This window comes from Trametes versicolor, assembly GCF_000271585.1.
Source record: "Trametes versicolor FP-101664 SS1 unplaced genomic scaffold TRAVEscaffold_3, whole genome shotgun sequence".
NCBI classification, from domain to species: domain Eukaryota; kingdom Fungi; phylum Basidiomycota; class Agaricomycetes; order Polyporales; family Polyporaceae; genus Trametes; species Trametes versicolor.
Window position 1 is genome coordinate 1,028,121 of NW_007360323.1, and position 16,589 is coordinate 1,044,709.

General features: G+C 58.1%; 5 protein-coding genes across 5 annotated transcripts; 4 read left to right on the forward strand and 1 right to left on the reverse strand.

Moving 5' to 3' along the window:
- Nucleotides 1-2,400: 2,400 nt before the first annotated feature.
- On the forward strand, nt 2,401-3,047 carry TRAVEDRAFT_143245 (uncharacterized protein; the record flags this gene model as incomplete). The annotated part of the gene is made up of 3 exons (XM_008037227.1): nt 2,401-2,588; nt 2,643-2,729; nt 2,790-3,047. The coding sequence occupies 3 exons, from the start codon at nt 2,401-2,403 to the stop codon at nt 2,917-2,919; spliced, it is 405 nt and encodes a 134-aa protein (XP_008035418.1). The 3' UTR covers nt 2,920-3,047.
- Nucleotides 3,048-3,199: 152 nt separating this feature from the next.
- On the reverse strand, nt 3,200-6,975 carry TRAVEDRAFT_162667 (glycosyltransferase family 2 protein). The gene is made up of 14 exons (XM_008037228.1): nt 6,651-6,975; nt 6,358-6,588; nt 5,918-6,308; nt 5,701-5,868; nt 5,453-5,651; nt 5,049-5,398; nt 4,914-4,994; nt 4,740-4,859; nt 4,630-4,686; nt 4,520-4,581; nt 4,403-4,469; nt 4,211-4,345; nt 3,648-4,154; nt 3,200-3,586 (listed from the first exon to the last, which is right to left on the reverse strand). The coding sequence occupies exons 1-14, from the start codon at nt 6,920-6,922 to the stop codon at nt 3,533-3,535; spliced, it is 2,694 nt and encodes an 897-aa protein (XP_008035419.1). The 5' UTR covers nt 6,923-6,975; the 3' UTR covers nt 3,200-3,532.
- A 798-nt stretch (nt 6,976-7,773) lies between these two features.
- On the forward strand, nt 7,774-9,404 carry TRAVEDRAFT_162670 (uncharacterized protein). The gene is made up of 7 exons (XM_008037229.1): nt 7,774-7,932; nt 7,993-8,068; nt 8,124-8,435; nt 8,497-8,574; nt 8,625-8,786; nt 8,848-9,055; nt 9,121-9,404. The coding sequence occupies exons 1-7, from the start codon at nt 7,895-7,897 to the stop codon at nt 9,273-9,275; spliced, it is 1,029 nt and encodes a 342-aa protein (XP_008035420.1). The 5' UTR covers nt 7,774-7,894; the 3' UTR covers nt 9,276-9,404.
- Nucleotides 9,405-9,846: 442 nt separating this feature from the next.
- Nucleotides 9,847-12,707, forward strand: TRAVEDRAFT_118100 (cleft lip and palate transmembrane 1; the record flags this gene model as incomplete). The annotated part of the gene is made up of 16 exons (XM_008037230.1): nt 9,847-10,033; nt 10,106-10,446; nt 10,499-10,613; nt 10,672-10,769; nt 10,837-10,872; nt 10,941-11,013; nt 11,068-11,389; nt 11,450-11,528; nt 11,638-11,757; nt 11,812-11,887; nt 11,940-11,979; nt 12,029-12,179; nt 12,233-12,325; nt 12,381-12,400; nt 12,456-12,534; nt 12,591-12,707. 16 exons carry the CDS (start codon nt 9,847-9,849, stop codon nt 12,705-12,707), a joined length of 1,947 nt encoding a protein of 648 aa, XP_008035421.1.
- A 531-nt stretch (nt 12,708-13,238) lies between these two features.
- Nucleotides 13,239-16,474, forward strand: TRAVEDRAFT_56764 (uncharacterized protein). The gene is made up of 6 exons (XM_008036974.1): nt 13,239-13,423; nt 13,479-13,727; nt 13,874-15,056; nt 15,112-15,726; nt 15,782-16,138; nt 16,194-16,474. Exons 1-6 carry the CDS (start codon nt 13,280-13,282, stop codon nt 16,214-16,216), a joined length of 2,571 nt encoding a protein of 856 aa, XP_008035165.1. The 5' UTR covers nt 13,239-13,279; the 3' UTR covers nt 16,217-16,474.
- The last annotated feature ends 115 nt before the right edge of the window (nt 16,475-16,589 follow it).

Below are 16,589 nucleotides of genomic sequence, written 5' to 3' on the forward strand. Positions count from 1 at the left end.
GCACCGCGGAGCGCGCCCGCTGGCTTTGATCCCTGCTTAGTGTCTGTGGGAGCCCGCGCACGCTGTTGCGGTCATAGCTCGTCCGTGCGGGCCCGCAATAAGACAATGCAGCGGGAGTGCCAGGCACGCGCGGCGCGGCCGCTCGCACGGGGGGAAGCAGGTACGCCCGAGAAGCTGCCTGGGCTGATGTCGTGCGCGGCTCGGAATAACGACGAGGGAGCGAATGGCCTGAGTTGGCAGCCCGGCGTGATCGCGGCCCAGCGCGCGGGAGGTGTGCGAGCTTGTCTAAATCCTATTCGTCGGGCATCTCCGCCTGCTATAGAGAGGCTGCATTGACTGTTGACGAGCGCGCGCGGTGCAGCAGACTAGCAGTAGCTAGTCAGAGGTGGCAGTATTAATGATACAGAGTTGTGCACCTCTGGACGGATGGCGGCGGGGACGCGCCTGCGTATGTGTACATGTCTCTCGGCGGTCCGATGGCGACGGGGCGACGCTGGGAACGAGGCGTGCCGAACGCAGCCTGCCAGGCTGGCGTGCTCGTGCGTAGCTCGCCGTCCGACATACGTGCGGGCGCAATTCGACTGTCGGACGCGTTCGCGTGTGAGCCTGCGCCTGTGTTGGGCAGCACTAGTGCCGCCCCGCTGCCTGCGAGGGAACAGGGGGGCGGTAGCTTTCGTGATGGCCTGCGGCTCGTGGCTGGCGAAATTGTCCGCACAGGGCGGGCGTGCCATAACGCCAGAGAGATAACGAGCCTGCGTCGCACATGGCGATTTCGCTAATTAGACAGCCTCGAGCGCGGAGGCGGCCAGCGGAGGGAAACTGTAAACCGCAGACGACGGTGATGGTGACGATGGATGGTCGCCGTCGCACCCCTGCAACTGCTAGCACGGGTGCGCAATGAAAATCTTCCAGTTCTCCTGGCATCGGAGGCCTGGAAGCGATGATATCGGACATCGCCAGCGATTGAGCCGCATAATGGACGCACCAGGCTCCACGTCGTGGCCAATTGGCCACCTATTTCTGGGGCCGGTGTATAGAGCTGGCTGCAGTCCGCCGGGAAGTAGATTTGGGGGTCGTTTCAGCACTGTTTGCGCATGTGGGCGCTGCTCTTATCAGCCGGGCTTGGGTAGATAAGTGCAGGGTCGCCGACCTGCCCGTTAGTGACGTCGAATCAGCTTCCGCGTCCGTGTTGCACATACCTGGGAGGAGAGTTCCGTCGTGGCGTCGTTCATGGAAGATAGGGATAATGAGGGGCCGCCTCAGTTAGGGTTCTGTAATTTCGGGGAATTGGTACGCAGATACGGTTGGAATTGCTGCACCGAGCGTAAGGGGCCGGTCTTTTTGCGTGAGATTGCGGATCCGCGCTGTGAAAGGAGGAACGAGCCAGGCTGGATTCGTGTAGCGCAATATGGCGAAGGTCAGCGACAGGATTGCCTTGCTTGTCAGAGCGCGGCTCTTCACTCTCATGGTGGGGGGCTGGAGGAATGAGCTATGCGATTACTCACCTAAACCTTCGAACGTACGCTGACGAGCAAGAATCCGCACCAGTGGACGTACTTCAAGTGATAGGACGTAGGGTGCCCTAGAAGCACAGATATCCGATGCAGCGTTTGACCATGCTGCTACCCGCTAATTGATCTTCGAGCGTTTACGCGGACAGTCAAGAAAACGATGTCTTGTACACTCGAAGGGCGCCTGCTGGCGCGGTTCCTTGCTCGTCAATCTTGCCTTCGCCGGGGTCGAAGGTTAGAGTACCTTAGGTGAGAAATGACGTAGCGCACACTTTTGAGTCCCTCCTGTGAGGGTGGAGATCCTTGCTCTGACGAGCAAGGGATGCGTAGGCTCAGGTCGCTCGCCAAATGCCTGCATGCGAGTCCTACTAGTCCACAATATGGTCAGCACGGCTTGGCGAGTGCTTTGACTGATCTATAAGAGAGTATTACATCGGGTTCTGGGGAGGGCGTACCTGTCTTCTCATATATGACTTCTGGTGCATCGCGAGTCACTCGAAGTACGGACCTTTTCGAAGTGGGGAGGGAAAATTACGAGGAGTGATGAGCTTGGGTACAAATGAATATTGCAATGGCAGATGTATACGTCTCATAGCACGCTGTCGTACCATATGCATCCTCTAGATGTCGTCGCTCGTGGTGGAAGGGGGAAAAGGGGTGGGGGAGGGCAAGCACTGGGAGGACACGGACACGTGTTCTGGGGGCAGAACGCGACCACGGTGCACGTGGCGTTCAATCTAGGAGGCGCGCGTCACGCGTGCACAAAACGAACTCCAAGTCCAACCTCCAGTCAGCCACAGCCCCTTCCTTCACGACCACATCCTGCTCACATTCCCTGCCGTCTCTGCTCCCTCCATCGCCTCCGCCTCGTCTCTAAACCACTAGCGCCATGTCTGCCACCACTACTCCCAGCGACACCCCCATTGGCACCCCCATCCAGCCTCTCCATAACCCTGGACAGGCAGCCCATGTTGTAGTGCCTCAGGCACCCCTTGGGAATGCCACAAATGGCCTGATGAACCAGGCTCCTGGCATGGGCGCGAAGGCTCTGCTTGCGAAGAAGTTCGCGAAGTCGCAGTGAGTTCTCGGAGATGAACATTCAATTTCGAACCGCAGCTGAACCATATCCAGCAACCCCACTTATGTTTCGCCCACGGACAACATGGTGACTCCATGCAGCCAGAAGCTCAATGCTACTAAGAAGAAGCACTTTGCGAAGTACGCCGATCGAATCGCTCGTCGATCTGCGAACGAAAGGCTGATCAATGTGCACTGCAGGGGCGTTGCGAAGCCCATGCCCTCGCTCTTCTCTCAACAGGACAGCACCGGCTCCGAGTCCGAGTCAGACGATGTCCCCACCACGCAGTCAACAGAGGCGAAGGTGGCCGAGGACGAGAACCCATTCTAGACGGCACCGCCTGCCACACATTTCTTGGAGGTGCCACTGGGGTTGATCTGTTCCTGTACGACTATATGTCTCGCGTCATCGTAGCTTCGCCGTTCGTTCGTCCTGTTTTGTTTTGCTATCACGACATCCACGACTCCATAGTGCCAAGTGCATTTGTATTCTTGTCCACATCTATCCGAGGCGTGGTTCCTCGTTTTATGTGAACGATGTACAACCTCAGTTACTCCTGCGTGCGCTCGCGACTCGGAGACCGAAATGCAAGCACCAACTTCGTGCGAACAGGTTTGATTTGATTCATCTCCTAAGTAGGTAGCTTCGGGCAGAGATGCTGAATGTTCAGATTATGTGTGGAGAGCGCAGAAACTTCGTTCATTCGAAACTGTCCACGTCTATTACCAGAGAAGCCCAGCCCCGGGCTTCCAGCCCTCTGGAGCATATAGAAGTCCCGAGCATAACTACAATAGTATATCGTCACGAACACATGAATCATTAACGAGGCAAGAGAATTCTCCTAGTACGAGCGTAGCACGAAGTGTCCATCACCCGGGTATAGAAGTCCTCCGGAAAACGACACAGCAACGACAGCGGGTGCGCACCAGTCCACCGCGACGACTCAGTTCCGCCTGCAGCAGCGGAACAGGTTGCGCCTGAACCAGTAGAAGAGACACTGTGGGGCAACGCGGATCAGTCTCCTTGCACTCACGTATAAACTGATCGGAGGAACTCACCCCTGCGAACTTCACGGCGGCGAGCCCGAACGTGGAGTACAGGATGATGGCAAAGTACGTGTTCTGGCGCGCGACGAGGCGCGCCTCGTCCGCGTCCTCGTCGCCCGTGGGGAGCCCGTTCAGGTTCTGGATCGCGATCGCGAGCGCGGCGTTGGAGAGCATCCAGAACGCGACGAGGCGCGTGCGGAACGTCTTGTTCTCGTCGTCCATCGTCGGCTTCTCGATCTCCTCCTTCGTCTCGAGCTTCGTGAGCGCGCGCGTGACCGTCTCCTTGAACACCGCGTCGAGGTCCTCCTTGTCGCGCGTCGTGTCCTCGACGACCGCGGCCTCCGCGTCCTTGCTCTTCTTCGACGAGACCGAGGGCAGCGCCTCGGCCTTGTCGGAGCCCTTCGTTCCCCAGGAGACGTCGTGCAGGTTGCAGAAGGCGTACACGTTGAGCACGTTCGTGAAGCTCGGCGCGAGGCACAGGTACTGGAGCATGCTGGACGCGATGTGCCAGGGGTCGCGCTGCGGGATGCAAAGCGTGAGTGAAAGGTGAATCCAACGACAGCAACGGTACGCACGTAGAGTAGCGACGCGATCAGCCAAAGACCGAATGTCGACAACATGGCGGCGATCAGGGCACCGATAGGCGGGACGAAGAACTGCTTGATGATAGCTCCAGTCGACGTCTGGTCCTTGAGCAGGTTGGGGATGTTCTGCACGCAAAGGCGACGGTCAGCCATGGCGTACGCGCGCGCTCATATCGTTCGCACCTTGAACGCCTTGATGGTCAACGCCCACGAGCAGACCAGCAAGTACACGGCCAGAATACCGTAGACCCTGCATGGACGTTAGATGATCATGCGATACTGCTGATCGACAAGACCTACCAAAGTGTGACGTTGTACGTTGCCCGCTCACCCTTTGGCCGATTGCCCAACGCGAGGACAAACTACAAAACATTGAGTGTGGATCCTCAAGGTGACGGTATATAACAAACCTGCAGGCCCAAGAATGCGAGATAGATCCATTTCAGGGCGAGGTTGACCCAGTGAGTCTGCAAACCACGTCAGAAAAGGGACGCAGCGCAACAGCAGAAACCGTTCTTACCACAGTGGCGGTGCCGAAGAAGATGATAGATTGACTGGGAAGCAGGTCGATGATGATAGAGAACGTGAGCCAGATGTTCGCCAACGCGAACCAGGAGAAGATCAAGCTGAAGATATTGTACTAAACCAGCAGTCAGTATCATTGTAATTGGGCAGGTACACCGCAGAGACGCACCAGTGCTTGGACGTGGAAGAAGAACATGCGGATAATGCCGTGGCCAGACCGGTACAACTTGAAGAAGTTGACGATAGCATACTGCGCAGATGTCAGCGCGTGGAACAAAACGGAGGAGCAAAACACAGAACGTACGACCGACGCAGCAAATGAACCGTTCAGCCAACGACGACGTTGACCAATGAGCTCAGCAGCAGACTCAGGCACATCGGTTTCCGCCTTACTCGGCTTGACGTACGTCAACGTCCACCTGTCGTTGGCCTTAGCGACGAGCTCGAAACAGAGGATACGATCCTCTGCCAAGAACATGTTCTTAGTGAAGATGTTCATGCCGTAGATACCCTTGGGGCCCAGGCGGTCGGCCAAGGAGTGATCGCCGTGGAAGTACTGCTCCAGAGGACGTCCGAGGATGGCGCGGTACCGATATGCAGAGAAGGCACCGGGGAGCACCGAGACGTAACCGAAGGAACTCTCGAGCGGCTTGTCTGTCGGCGCTGGACGTCAGCATGACGTATGGCGATCAAAGGGTGTAGACGAACCGAGAATGTTGGACATCTTGTACTCAAAGTTTTGGGCCGCGACGAGGGGGTTGAGCAGCTTCTTGCCGCCCTCAATCATGGCGTGAATCTCTCCACAGCATCCACCGAGGTGGGGGTCATTATAGAACGCCTCCCACAGGTAGTAGATGGACTTGCGACCAGGCTTCGTACCAGCATCGATGAGGACACAGATTTCAGGCTAAGGGCGGGGTCAGAGGTATCCGGAATACACTGCTGTCTTCACATACCTCGAGCATCTTACCAATAGCGTTGAACAGCCATCGGTGAGAGTTGATCTTCTTCTGGTTTTTGGCCTTGACGACGAGGATAATCTGGACTGGCACCAAGTTGTTAGGGTCGTCCGCGTGAGGTACAACCAGCTGTGGTGTCGCGTCGACAGACAACTGAGTTGTGTACTGCCGAGAATGTCAGTACTTGTCATACGAATAGAGATGGTTGCAATACCTCGAAGATGTGGGCGACGGTGTCCTTTCCGTCAACCTGCTTCTTCATGACACCATCCTGGTACACTCCGACAGTAGCCAGGATGTCCAGTACGGTCTTGTCCATAGCCTCGAGACCATCAATAACAAGCGCTACCGTGATCTTCTGCCACCCCGGAACGCCCTCCTCCGCCGACCGGCGCCAGTACTTAGACTGCTTGGTCTTGCAGATATCACGGATGTTCAGCATCACGCCGTGCAACGTGCGCGCGTAGAGCGTCTTGTCCTCGTTGTACGAGGTGACGGCGATGAGCAGCTCGGTCTGTCGGTTGTACATCTTCGTGCGCAGACTATAGCCGGTGGCTTCGGAGAAGTCATCGGGATCACATGTCGCCGCCGTGTAGCGCATGTGTCTGTGCATCTGTTAGAGCGGCAGCGCCCAAAGTATCTGACCATACTGACGAGAATTCGGTGGTCTTGCTGTCCTGCCATTTGCTCTCGATGGCAGTGAACACAGGGCTTGGCACCGCGTATTCGGTGATGAAGTTGCCCTTTGTGAGCTTGACCTTGCGGGTCACACCGCGCTTGATGGTCTGGCGACGCCTCCACTGCGACTCCACACCCATCGAAGAACTCGAGGCCACCGAAATCGGGCGGCCATATGGGTCGCCGAACGCGTTCGGGTCGAATTGTCTGCGCGTCGCGACCTCAGTACCGCATGCGGGGTTACTGCGGAGACACGGGAGAAGACTTACGAAGGCGGGTAGAGCATCCCTGCGCCGCTGTTGAGAGGCTGCTTCTCCTCCTCCTCGTCATCGTAATTGTCGAGCGTGCCAAACTCATTGGGGAACGAAACGACGCTCTGTGAGGGCGTCAGCGTGGACGCCTGCGTGGACGGCGTGGGCATCCGTGGCTCCGCGAAGTTGATCTGGCGGTGCCGGTCATGGAACGGGTCGGAGTGGTGCTCCTCGTCGGGCGGGTCGAGGGACAATGAGGGCAGGGTGGGGCGGTCGTCCTGGTGGGCCATGGTGTCGTGGGGGGCACGCTCGGTCGGCGGCGGCGGTGAGGGCGAGAGGTCGTGAATGCGCCTGCCGGAGACGGTGGTGTCGTGGAAGTCGTGCAGCAAATCTGCGGACGGGCGTTCTTGTACCAGCGCAACCCCACGAGCGCCGTAACATCGCCCTCGCCTTCGCCCGCTTCCGGAGACTCCGGCCACCCCTGGTTGAGGCGATGCTCCACCCTCCTCTGCGTATTATTCCTGTCCTCCCGCGCGCCTCTCATCCCGGCGTAGACACATCCAGCACGCGAATTTGACCCAACCCGAACATCCCCGTCGACATTGGTGGCTCTGCCCGGTTATCAAACACACACAGAAATGCCACAACACGTCCAAGACGCGCATACAAGGACCGTCGAATATTAAATGCACCAGTGCTGCGCAGTTAAACGCCCGAGGCTTCCATGGACGAGGGTGTGGCAACCGCAGGCAACGGGGCGGGGTGTTCGGGGGTAAACAATTCTTGTCGCGCCGTGGTTTCAAGCGGTCTACAGATCATTAATAGATGTTGATGAGCGCAGTCAAAAGACATGCTGCCGGCTCCCGCCAGCTGCATGTCCTGTGCACACAAAGGCGGTGGCATCCCGAGCGTGCAGTGCTCTGCCCGAGGTGCACATTTGTGCTGTCCGCTCGGTGGTCGCACCCACCCGCATAGGGCGATGATCTGCTACTGAACGCTGCAGGCCGATATGAGGTAGTGGTCCTCGATCGATCGGTCGCAGGGATCTGGATCTGGATTGCCAATACAGGAGCGCGGGCGCCCATTCGCTTGCGGGACGGTTTTCCCGCCGCCGGTCATCTACGCGCTCTTACCCCGGATTCGTCACCGTCTGAACGCTTTACTGACCCCGCTTGTGAACATCTCCTCTCTAGCCACGTCGGAGTGCTTGCTCTGACACTTACTCTGGGTCTAATCTCGGAGCTTAGAGGAGTGTGCTTACTATGGCGCCCACCATGAAGCTCCCCGTGGTCCTATATCAGTGCGTCTGCTCGCAAAACCTCATTTGAACCGGCTGTGGCTCACATGCATCTCATACAAGTTATGATGGTTCTCCCTTCGCCACTAAGGTTAAGAACTTGTTAGCATTGAAGAAGATCCCTCACACAAGGGTTGCGGTGAGTCTTCCCTTCACCATGCACGTAGGATGATCCTAATGAGCTATCGTGGAAGGTCTCCACGACTCTACCTCGCCCCGACTTGGCCGACCGTCTCGGAGTAACCTACCGTCGGATCCCGGTCCTTGCTATTGGCAAAGATGTCTACTGTGACACAAGCCTCATCGCTGCCGTCCTCGAACGTCGTTTCCCTCCTTCCGAAGGGTATGCCACGTTCTTCCCAGCACGCAAGGGAGGGGGCAAGGCAGACACCGGCATGATCAAGGCGCTGTCCTTCTCCTATGGGGACCGTACCGTATTCCCGCTGGCTGCGGAGAACCTACCATATAAGAAGTTCCCTCCGGAGTTCTTGAAGGACCGAAGTGCGGTATGACATACCTCACTTGATGGGCGTGCTGTGCGGTACCAATATCCTAATTCTGTGATAGTGGCTAGGACGGAAGATCGACGCCGACGCGATGGAAGCAAACCAACCAGTCGTGAAGAGCTGGCTGATCTCCCACCTCGTATGGACATTCTGTACCTCTGATGAACACTGCTCACCGCAAATCCACAGACCCTTCTCGAAGAACAACTCGCTGACGGCCGCGAATGGCTCATGGACACCGAAACACCGAGCCTGGCGGACATAACCGTGCACTTCCCCTGGGTCTGGATGCAGCAGTTCCGGGCTCTGCGCGACCTCTTCGATCGCGCGCGCTTCCCCGCAACCATCGCGGTACGTCCGCCCGCCCGTCGCGTCCGCAGGGCCAGTGCTCACGTTCGCGCGGGTGCCTCAGTGGATCACCCGCACGACCGATTATATCGCGAAGGTCGGCTCGCAGCAGCAGATAGTGCTTGACAATATTGCCGGCGCGCGTGCTGCGGAGATCATTGCTTCGTCGCCAGCGCCCGAAGACCCCAAGATCGTCGGATTCGACGCGGGGGAGGCTGCGCGGTTGGGCATCGAGCGCGGGCAGGTTGTGTCGGTCACCCCTTCGGACAACGGTACGTGTGGAGTTGTGGCGGTCGGGCGCGACGACGCATGTATGCTGATGGATACCGGCGATAAGGGAAAGTACCCACCGTTGGGAGGCTGGTTTCGCTGAACCACGAAGAGGTCGCGATCGAAACGAAGGGCTCCTCAGGCACCTCCGTTCACTGCCATTTCCCGAGGCTGAATTTCGTGATTAAGCCGGCGGCGCATGGCGCGGGCGCGAAGCTGTAACTTGCGCTCTGTTCTTATATGACACCACCTACAGCCTCGGGTACGATGCTGGAGTTGAAAGCACACACCTATAGCACTGGTACTCCTGTACTGCCTCGCTCTTGTATACATACTATCTCCTTATGAAGCATCTGCTGCATCTTTACTTTCGTAATGGGCGACGCCGCCAGGAACAGACGGCGATGCAGTGGAATAAATCACCTCATGGCAGCCACAAGCCCCAAGCTTGAATGACATCCAGTAACTAGTAGCGATCCCGTCCCTGATGATTACTGATGTGCCTCTTATATGTACCAAGCCTAGTGAGTACTCGCGGTGTGTATACAGTACTGGCAGTACCGAAGAGACCATTTCCGAAACGAAATGGTACAACTCTACGTCACCGGCGGCCCGGATGATACAAATGGGCGCCTACTGCGTACGCGTCGAAGAGCGCGACTCCGGCACAGGATTGGGAGGCCACGCTTGGACTCACTCCCCGACGTACCGGTGCTCTCGCAGCTCTCCCCCAGTGCTCAGCCTCCCTACTAGCCCGCGCTGACCGAGGAACCCACAGGCAGTGCCCAACGCAATGCCTACGCCCAACGCGCCCGCGCCCGCGGCGCCAGCGAACGACGTCCCGCAGGAGAGCCCCGCGCGCAAGTTCTTCGCCGTCGCCCAGGTGCGTCCCGCGCTCCGTGCGGTCTCCGCAGCAGGCGGCCCTGACCGTGTTCTGTGTTTCCAGCAAATCGTTCTGGCGATCGTGGTGTCGCAAGTGGGTACGCAGCATCCCCTTCGCCGTCGAGCGTGAGTGTCCGCGCGCGGTGCTGACTTATGGGTGCGCGCTGTAGTCAGCAAGTTCTTCCTCCCGAAGACTCCGCCGGCCCCGGTGGCGGACCCGGCGTCGTCCCTCGCGTCCGTCCCGCAAGTGCAGGTACCCGGCCAGGCGACTCCTGTTGGTGCGGTGAATCCCGCTGCAACTGCGGCGGCCCCGGCATGGCCGCTGGGCATACCGCTGGCGATGCACGTACATCTGTCGACGTCTCCGAATGGAGATGTGTTCTCCAAGAAGTGGACGTCCGGGTACAGGAAGGACCAAGATGCGGACCTTCCGAGCTTGGTCTGGACAAATATCACCTTCGGTGACTGGAATGAGAAGCGGACAGCGGACTTCACGGTGAACCTGCCGCCGGTGCGTCTGAAACAATTTCTTATGTCGTATAGAGGGCTGACATGTGCTACAGAGCGTGCAAAACAACGGAACACTGTGGGCGGACGTGTTCCTTGTACGGGATGGAGCTAGTCCAGACCCGTCCGACTCTAAGTTCGACCCACAATCTGTCCACCATGTCCGTACAGGTATGTATAGTCTTCCTCATATCTTAAAGTTACGGCCCTTTACCGTCTGTTTCGGTAGCGCTCACAAAGTACTTGCCCAAGACCAAGGTACGGAAACAGAAGAACCTCCTAGGTGGCTCTACTACCGATGGCGAAGAATCCGAGGCTGAAGAGGAGGTTGGTGATTTAGTCGGCACTGACACCCCATACTTCCTGCGGTGCTGACATTGTCTGATTTCTATAGCCTCAAGCTGACACTATCGTATCTCACTGGCACAATGTAAGTGCCATAGACATTTTTTTGTGCGCGTACTAGTAGCAGTCAAACTCAAATCTTGGACCGTCCAGAACCTCACGCTTGCCCTCATCTCTGACCAACCGGCGATACCCCTGACACAAATACAGCCAGCAGCAGCACGATGTAAGTTCACGCGAACAGGACACACATATGCCACCCCACTTATCGCTCCTACAGACATCGAGCTATCCTCAAAGCGCGATGCAGCCGGCCGGCCGCTCTACAAGCCCATCATCTTCCCGAACGAGTTCTGGCACCTGCGCTCGCAGCACTTCGAGATCAACTCGACGACGCCGAGCGTGCCGCTGCAGATCGAGTTCCAGCCGATGTCGTACTGGAAGTTCACGATCTTCGCCGCGATGACCGCGAGCTTCGCGGAGGCCGCGAAGCAGCAGGGCGCGTCGTCCGGCGCGGAGCTCGACGAGGTCAAGCGGATGCTCGTCGAGACGAACCCGTACTTCCTCGCGATCACCGCGCTCGTGAGCGTGCTGCATGTGGTGTGAGTGGCGGCCCCTGTAGGGGAAATGAGCGTTGTGTGCTGAAACGTGCGTGGGCGTAGGTTTGAGTTCCTGGCCTTTAGCTCCGACGTGTCGCATTGGAGGCAGAAGCAGGAGCTTGTCGGAGTGTCTGTCAGGTGCGTCTTGTCTCGATATCTAGAGTTTTCCTGTGTCTGACTGGCTTGCTGCAGAACTGTATGTTCGCACAGTGCCTGGTTGGGCGCAACACTGATGTCTCGCTCGCCCATAGATCGTCACGAACGTCTTCGTGCAGATCATTATTCTGCTCTACCTTATCGACAACAACGAACAGACGAGCTGGATGATTTTAATGGGCTCCGGTATCGGCGTTCTAATCGAGGCGTGGAAGGTAAGGAGCGCATTTGGTTAGCCTGCGACAGTAAAACTCAGTTCTTGCATCTAGATAACCAAGGCGGTCGACATCAGCATTGCGCCTTCCTCCCCGGGTGCTTGGTTGCCGTATAAGATTGACATCAAAGGTACGCTATCTGTCTCCGGAACGGGAACACTGTTTAACCCGTGTGTCGCTAGACAAACATGTCCTGAGTGAGGATGAGAAGAAGACCCAAGAGTACGTCGGATTGCAGTATATGGAGAGCTGGGCACTGACGGTTCGACAGATACGACAAGCTCGCGTTCCGCATCGTCGCGTACTTCACCATCCCATGCCTTGCTGCATACACGGTCTACTCCCTGCTCTACGAGACGCATAGGGGGTGGTATTCTTTCGTGATCTCGACCTTGACTTCATTCGTATACATGTTTGGATTTGTGAGTGACAACTCTAGCGGTTCTGTTTGGATAGACATTGACGCTTCGCATAGGCCCAACTCATCCCGCAACTCATCATCAACTACAAGCTGAAGAGCGTAGCACATATGCCACTGAAGGCCATGGTATTCAAAACACTGTCGACAGTGAGTAAACGCATGCTCTCATATGTCACGTCGCTTACCACGTATGTACTTACAGGTCGTCGACGATCTCTTCGCGTATGTATTGTGGAGCTGTCTACGACATGCCGGCGATGCTAACTTCACGTCATAGGTTCTGCATCAAGATGCCGATTCTCCACCGGCTAGCGTGTTTCCGCGACGATGTTGTGTTCCTTATCTTCCTTTACCAGGTATGTCACTTAAGATGCCGGGGCGGGGACAGGATGTTGACATGCGTTCATTGCAGCGATGGATCTACCGCATTGACCCCAACCGGGTGAACGAGTACGGTCAGGTGATGACGGCCGAGGAGACTGCCGCGGCGGACAAGCTGAAGGCGGAGGAGTCGAAGAAGGACCGGTGACAGGCTGTCGTTGGGTGTGGCTGCAGGGTGGATGGTATCTCGGCCGGAGCAGCTTGGATCAGACGTATTTTTGTGTTTGCCGTCGCGAATGAGGCATGTGGGCACTCGGGATACGGAGAGTGACGATAGATCGGATAGAGGGAATGCACTTGGGTCGGTTGCATTGCGGAACTGCGAGCGTGAGGTCAGTGATGGATGGGACGCATGTGCTTGTCGGGCGTGCGGGTGGGGTGTCTGCAGGTCGAGTGGACGCTCTCAGCTGACCGTGGGCGGGTCGGCGATAAGGGCACTCGCGGTTCGCCGCAGGAGCGCGATGATGAGGAGGAGAGGAGGGCGAGTGAGCCGGGGAGGCGCGAGCACCGCTTCCACTAGGCGTCCCGGACCGGATCCGTGTCGTGGAAAAATTGGCGCGGTGACTCTGGGCGAGTGCGAGTGCGTCCCCGGAGCCAGCGACTGCTGCAGCCACCGCCCTTTGCTCTCTTCCACCAGCGCCGCGTACCCCCGCGCCTCCTCACCTCCCTCCCCACCCTCCTCGCTGCACTCCGACTCGCCCAGCCGCTCTCTGGAACGCAATGGCCGCTAATGGCCTCGCCGCAGGCAAATATGCGTGCAAATGCCTCAATGTTCGCATCCATGCCCAACCAACCACACATACTCCTCCCCCAGCCGAGGCCGGCTTCACCCCCGTCTACGCCGGCGAAGAAGGGATCCGCGTCGTATGTCGCGCTCTCATTTTAGCCACCGCCCGGCCGCTGATCCTCTCGATTCAAGGCTCACACCGAGGTCACCCTCAGGAGTCGCAGCAGACCCGTCCCGGACCCCGAGTCATCCTCAGGCGACCTAACCCGATATACAACAGTGACCTGCCTCGTCTGTGGCATCCCCGCGTACCGCGTGGCGCAGCGCATAACCCCCGATCTCGTCAACGAGGTCGGACCCATTTTACCCACCGACGACTGGGTGGAGAAAGAGTTGCTGAAGAGCTCCTCGGGCTGGGTTGAGGTGTACAAAGGATGCAGTGTGAGTTTTTCTTCGCGTCGTTTTTTCATCCCGCTCTGCGAGACCCCTCCCATATCTCCTCCGAGAGGCACGGATATCGTGCGATGGTCCGGGTGGCGGAGCGTCTAGCAATATCCTTGCTCAAACTGACATCTTCTCTGACGTAGACCAGCACCGAGATTACGAAGGCGGAAGCGTCGCCCGCGTACTCTCATTTGTTCTCCATTGTCCTTCCCGGGCCCGCCCTGGCACAAGACGACGGACCTGCCGTGGTTCCCAACGCTCGGGGGCCGTCCGAACAGGGCAAGAAACATTTGCCGGAGCTACCCCCTCTTTTCCTCCCACCGCCATTCACCCCGGCCCACATCGTGTACTCGCACTTCTCTTCGCTCGCAACCGAGCGTTCGCAAAGGTTGCGAGATGAGGCCGAGGAGTACATTGCACAAGTCACCCAACAGAAAGTAGCGGAGATCGTCAAGGCGGAGGCTGCTTTGAAGCAGGAAGTCAACCAGGTGTGGATCAAGTTCCGAGATACTGTCCGAAGTGTCGAAGAACATGGTACCACGAGCAAGACGGCGCCGTCACCACGACGCACTGTCTCCGGGCACACACGAACTGTCAGCTCTCCGATCCCGGGCACCTCTGCGTCGGTGCGGATCAGCAGCTTTGTCCCCACTGCTAGCCCTCCCCACCGGAACTCAGCCAACCACCGCGTGCTCCAGCCCTCCGCTCTTTCAGCCTCTCTCAAGACCTCTGGTTTCCACTACCCCGAATCTCAGCGGCAAACCAATGGCCACGCGTCTCCTGCGCGCCGTTCTGTGGATTTGACGCCTTCGAACAACGGGAGAGCGTCGCCCACGAGGTCCGATCGGACCCGCGTGGATTCAATATCCACCGCCTCTTCGCAGACCGCGGCAATCGGGGTTGACCTTGAAGCCAGCATTCGGGAGGCATACCGGCGAGAGATGGATGAGAACAAGGACATTGCGACGAGCTATCGTTATGTGTCAGACATGGAGGCGCAGATGGAGCAGCGTCGACTGCAGGAAGAGCCGGAGCAGGAAGAACCACCTGTCGCGTCGACGTCCCAGGTCACGAGGGAAGCAACTACCACCGCGGGGAGCCGCGGACGCTCCCCCCGTGTGCACAAGAGCGCTTTCAGGCAATCACAAGCCGCTGACGGTGTGAAGAGCGTCCAGAACGGGGACGGCGCGAAGGTCGCGGAGACTACGGAGAGTGCCAGTAAAGGCAAGCGGAAGGTGACGTTCGACGTGAAGCCAGACGTGACGATCATCAAGGACGAGACGGGTAACGAGTCTGAACAACCCACGCCTTCTGCCTTCAGCGAAGGTCAGTGGTTCAGCGCACGGCTTATGGTCAGCGGATGTCTAATATCGACATTCAGATGCCATCTTCGATATGGACAACGAGACGGAGCACGCCGCTGCCACCCGCATGGACGTCCCGGTCGAGCAGCCCAAGCCTTCTCCCGCGAACTCCGAACGTTCGCGCACGCCAACACGCCAGTCCCACTCACGCTCATCTAGTAACTCCGGCCTACCGCCCATGCTCGCGTCGTTACGGCCTGCGTCATTGCCCGCACCGTCGTCAATGCGCCCGCCCATACGGCATTCTGCCACAGAATCCGCGGAACGTACCCGGTCGTTGCGCGAGTCGCTGATCGCGATGGAGGCGAACAGTGCGCGGCCCGACGTGGTTGACAGCCCCATCGAGATCAAGCAGGAGGTCGAGCACGGTAGCGAGAACGCAGATCCTCGCGAGGAGGAGATTCTGCGGCTCGTGGCTGCGAGCGTGCCTAGTCACCGGAGCGGGTGGAAGAAGAACAGCAAGTCCTGGCAGCTGTTCCTCAACCGCCGTGAGCGCAGGCCAACGGAAGTCGACCCGGAGGCGATCTCGGAGGAGGGCAGCTATACCGTGCTCGACGACTTCGACTCGCACCCTCGCCACGGCTCATTCAATGGTGTCGCCGACAGCGATGTCACAGATGAGGATGATTATGGTATGTTGTCTTGTTTCAGTCCTTGCATGTTCGTGCTAAAACGTCTTGCCTCCAGATGACAAGTGGGCAGAGGACAACCACCAGATCGCCCAGTCGCTCCCCATTCCGATTGGCCCCCTCGGCCAACACGGGCACACATTCGGCATTCCGCCGTACCAGCCGAAGACGTCGCTGTCCGACCGCCCGGGCGTGCTGGTCCCGCCCCTGCGCAACGGCTCGACGGCGTCCTCGCTGCGGCGGCAGTCGTACGCGGAGCGCGACCGCGTGCGCCCGATCGACCCCGGCGCGCTTGACTTCGCCGTGGACGAGGACGGCGCGGAGGAGGATGTGGAGAGCGATCCGGAGACGGGTGGGAAGGCACGTCAGCGTGCGCTGAAGATCCTGAAGGCGCGCGACGAGATGCCCGCAGCTGGTGAGTCTCACTTCGCAATTTTCTCTACAAGCAGTTGGGTTGACTAGTTTTTTAGGCATGTGGAGGAGCCTGGCATAACGCACAGAGCAGACACTGACAGTGACACCGACACGAAGCCCGACGCCGACCGATATACCTTAGTATTATCGTAATTGTCCCTGTTGCACCACCGCCCGCCCGTTGTTTGTTGTAGTCTTGCACGAATAGCCCGACGTAGTACCTGTGCTGCCAACGTAGCCACCACCCCACGCTCTGTAATCCCGCTGTCTACCTGCTCTGTAAATACCTGTATCACTACCTCACGACGTGTTCCGCAAATTGATTGATTGTGTTGCTCCGGACATCGTTTGGGGACCTTTTTATTGCTTGTTTGAATGGTGCACACAGAGGGAGTCTCGAACGCGAAACAAGGAGCGGTGTGTTGACAATTATCACTTGCGTGGACTATGTA

What these genes read in the sequence shown, in the direction of transcription:
- TRAVEDRAFT_162667 (XM_008037228.1), bottom strand. Translation starts at nt 6,922, where the DNA reads ATGGCCCACCAGGACGACCGCCCCACCCTGCCCTCATTGTCCCTCGAC. An exon ending in AGCAAGACCACCGAATTCTC is followed by an intron (nt 6,309 to 6,357) that starts GTCAGTATGGTC and finishes ACAGATGCACAG; the next exon opens with ACACATGCGCTACACGGCGG. An exon ending in TCGCATTCTTGGGCCTGCAG is followed by an intron (nt 4,582 to 4,629) that starts GTTTGTTATATA and finishes AATGTTTTGTAG; the next exon opens with TTTGTCCTCGCGTTGGGCAA.
- TRAVEDRAFT_162670 (XM_008037229.1), top strand. Translation starts at nt 7,895, where the DNA reads ATGGCGCCCACCATGAAGCTCCCCGTGGTCCTATATCA. An exon ending in CTCCCCGTGGTCCTATATCA is followed by an intron (nt 7,933 to 7,992) that starts GTGCGTCTGCTC and finishes ATCTCATACAAG; the next exon opens with TTATGATGGTTCTCCCTTCG. An exon ending in GGTCACCCCTTCGGACAACG is followed by an intron (nt 9,056 to 9,120) that starts GTACGTGTGGAG and finishes ACCGGCGATAAG; the next exon opens with GGAAAGTACCCACCGTTGGG.
- TRAVEDRAFT_56764 (XM_008036974.1), top strand. Translation starts at nt 13,280, where the DNA reads ATGGCCGCTAATGGCCTCGCCGCAGGCAAATATGCGTGCAAATGCCTC. An exon ending in GCGAAGAAGGGATCCGCGTC is followed by an intron (nt 13,424 to 13,478) that starts GTATGTCGCGCT and finishes TCTCGATTCAAG; the next exon opens with GCTCACACCGAGGTCACCCT. An exon ending in CACAGATGAGGATGATTATG is followed by an intron (nt 15,727 to 15,781) that starts GTATGTTGTCTT and finishes TCTTGCCTCCAG; the next exon opens with ATGACAAGTGGGCAGAGGAC.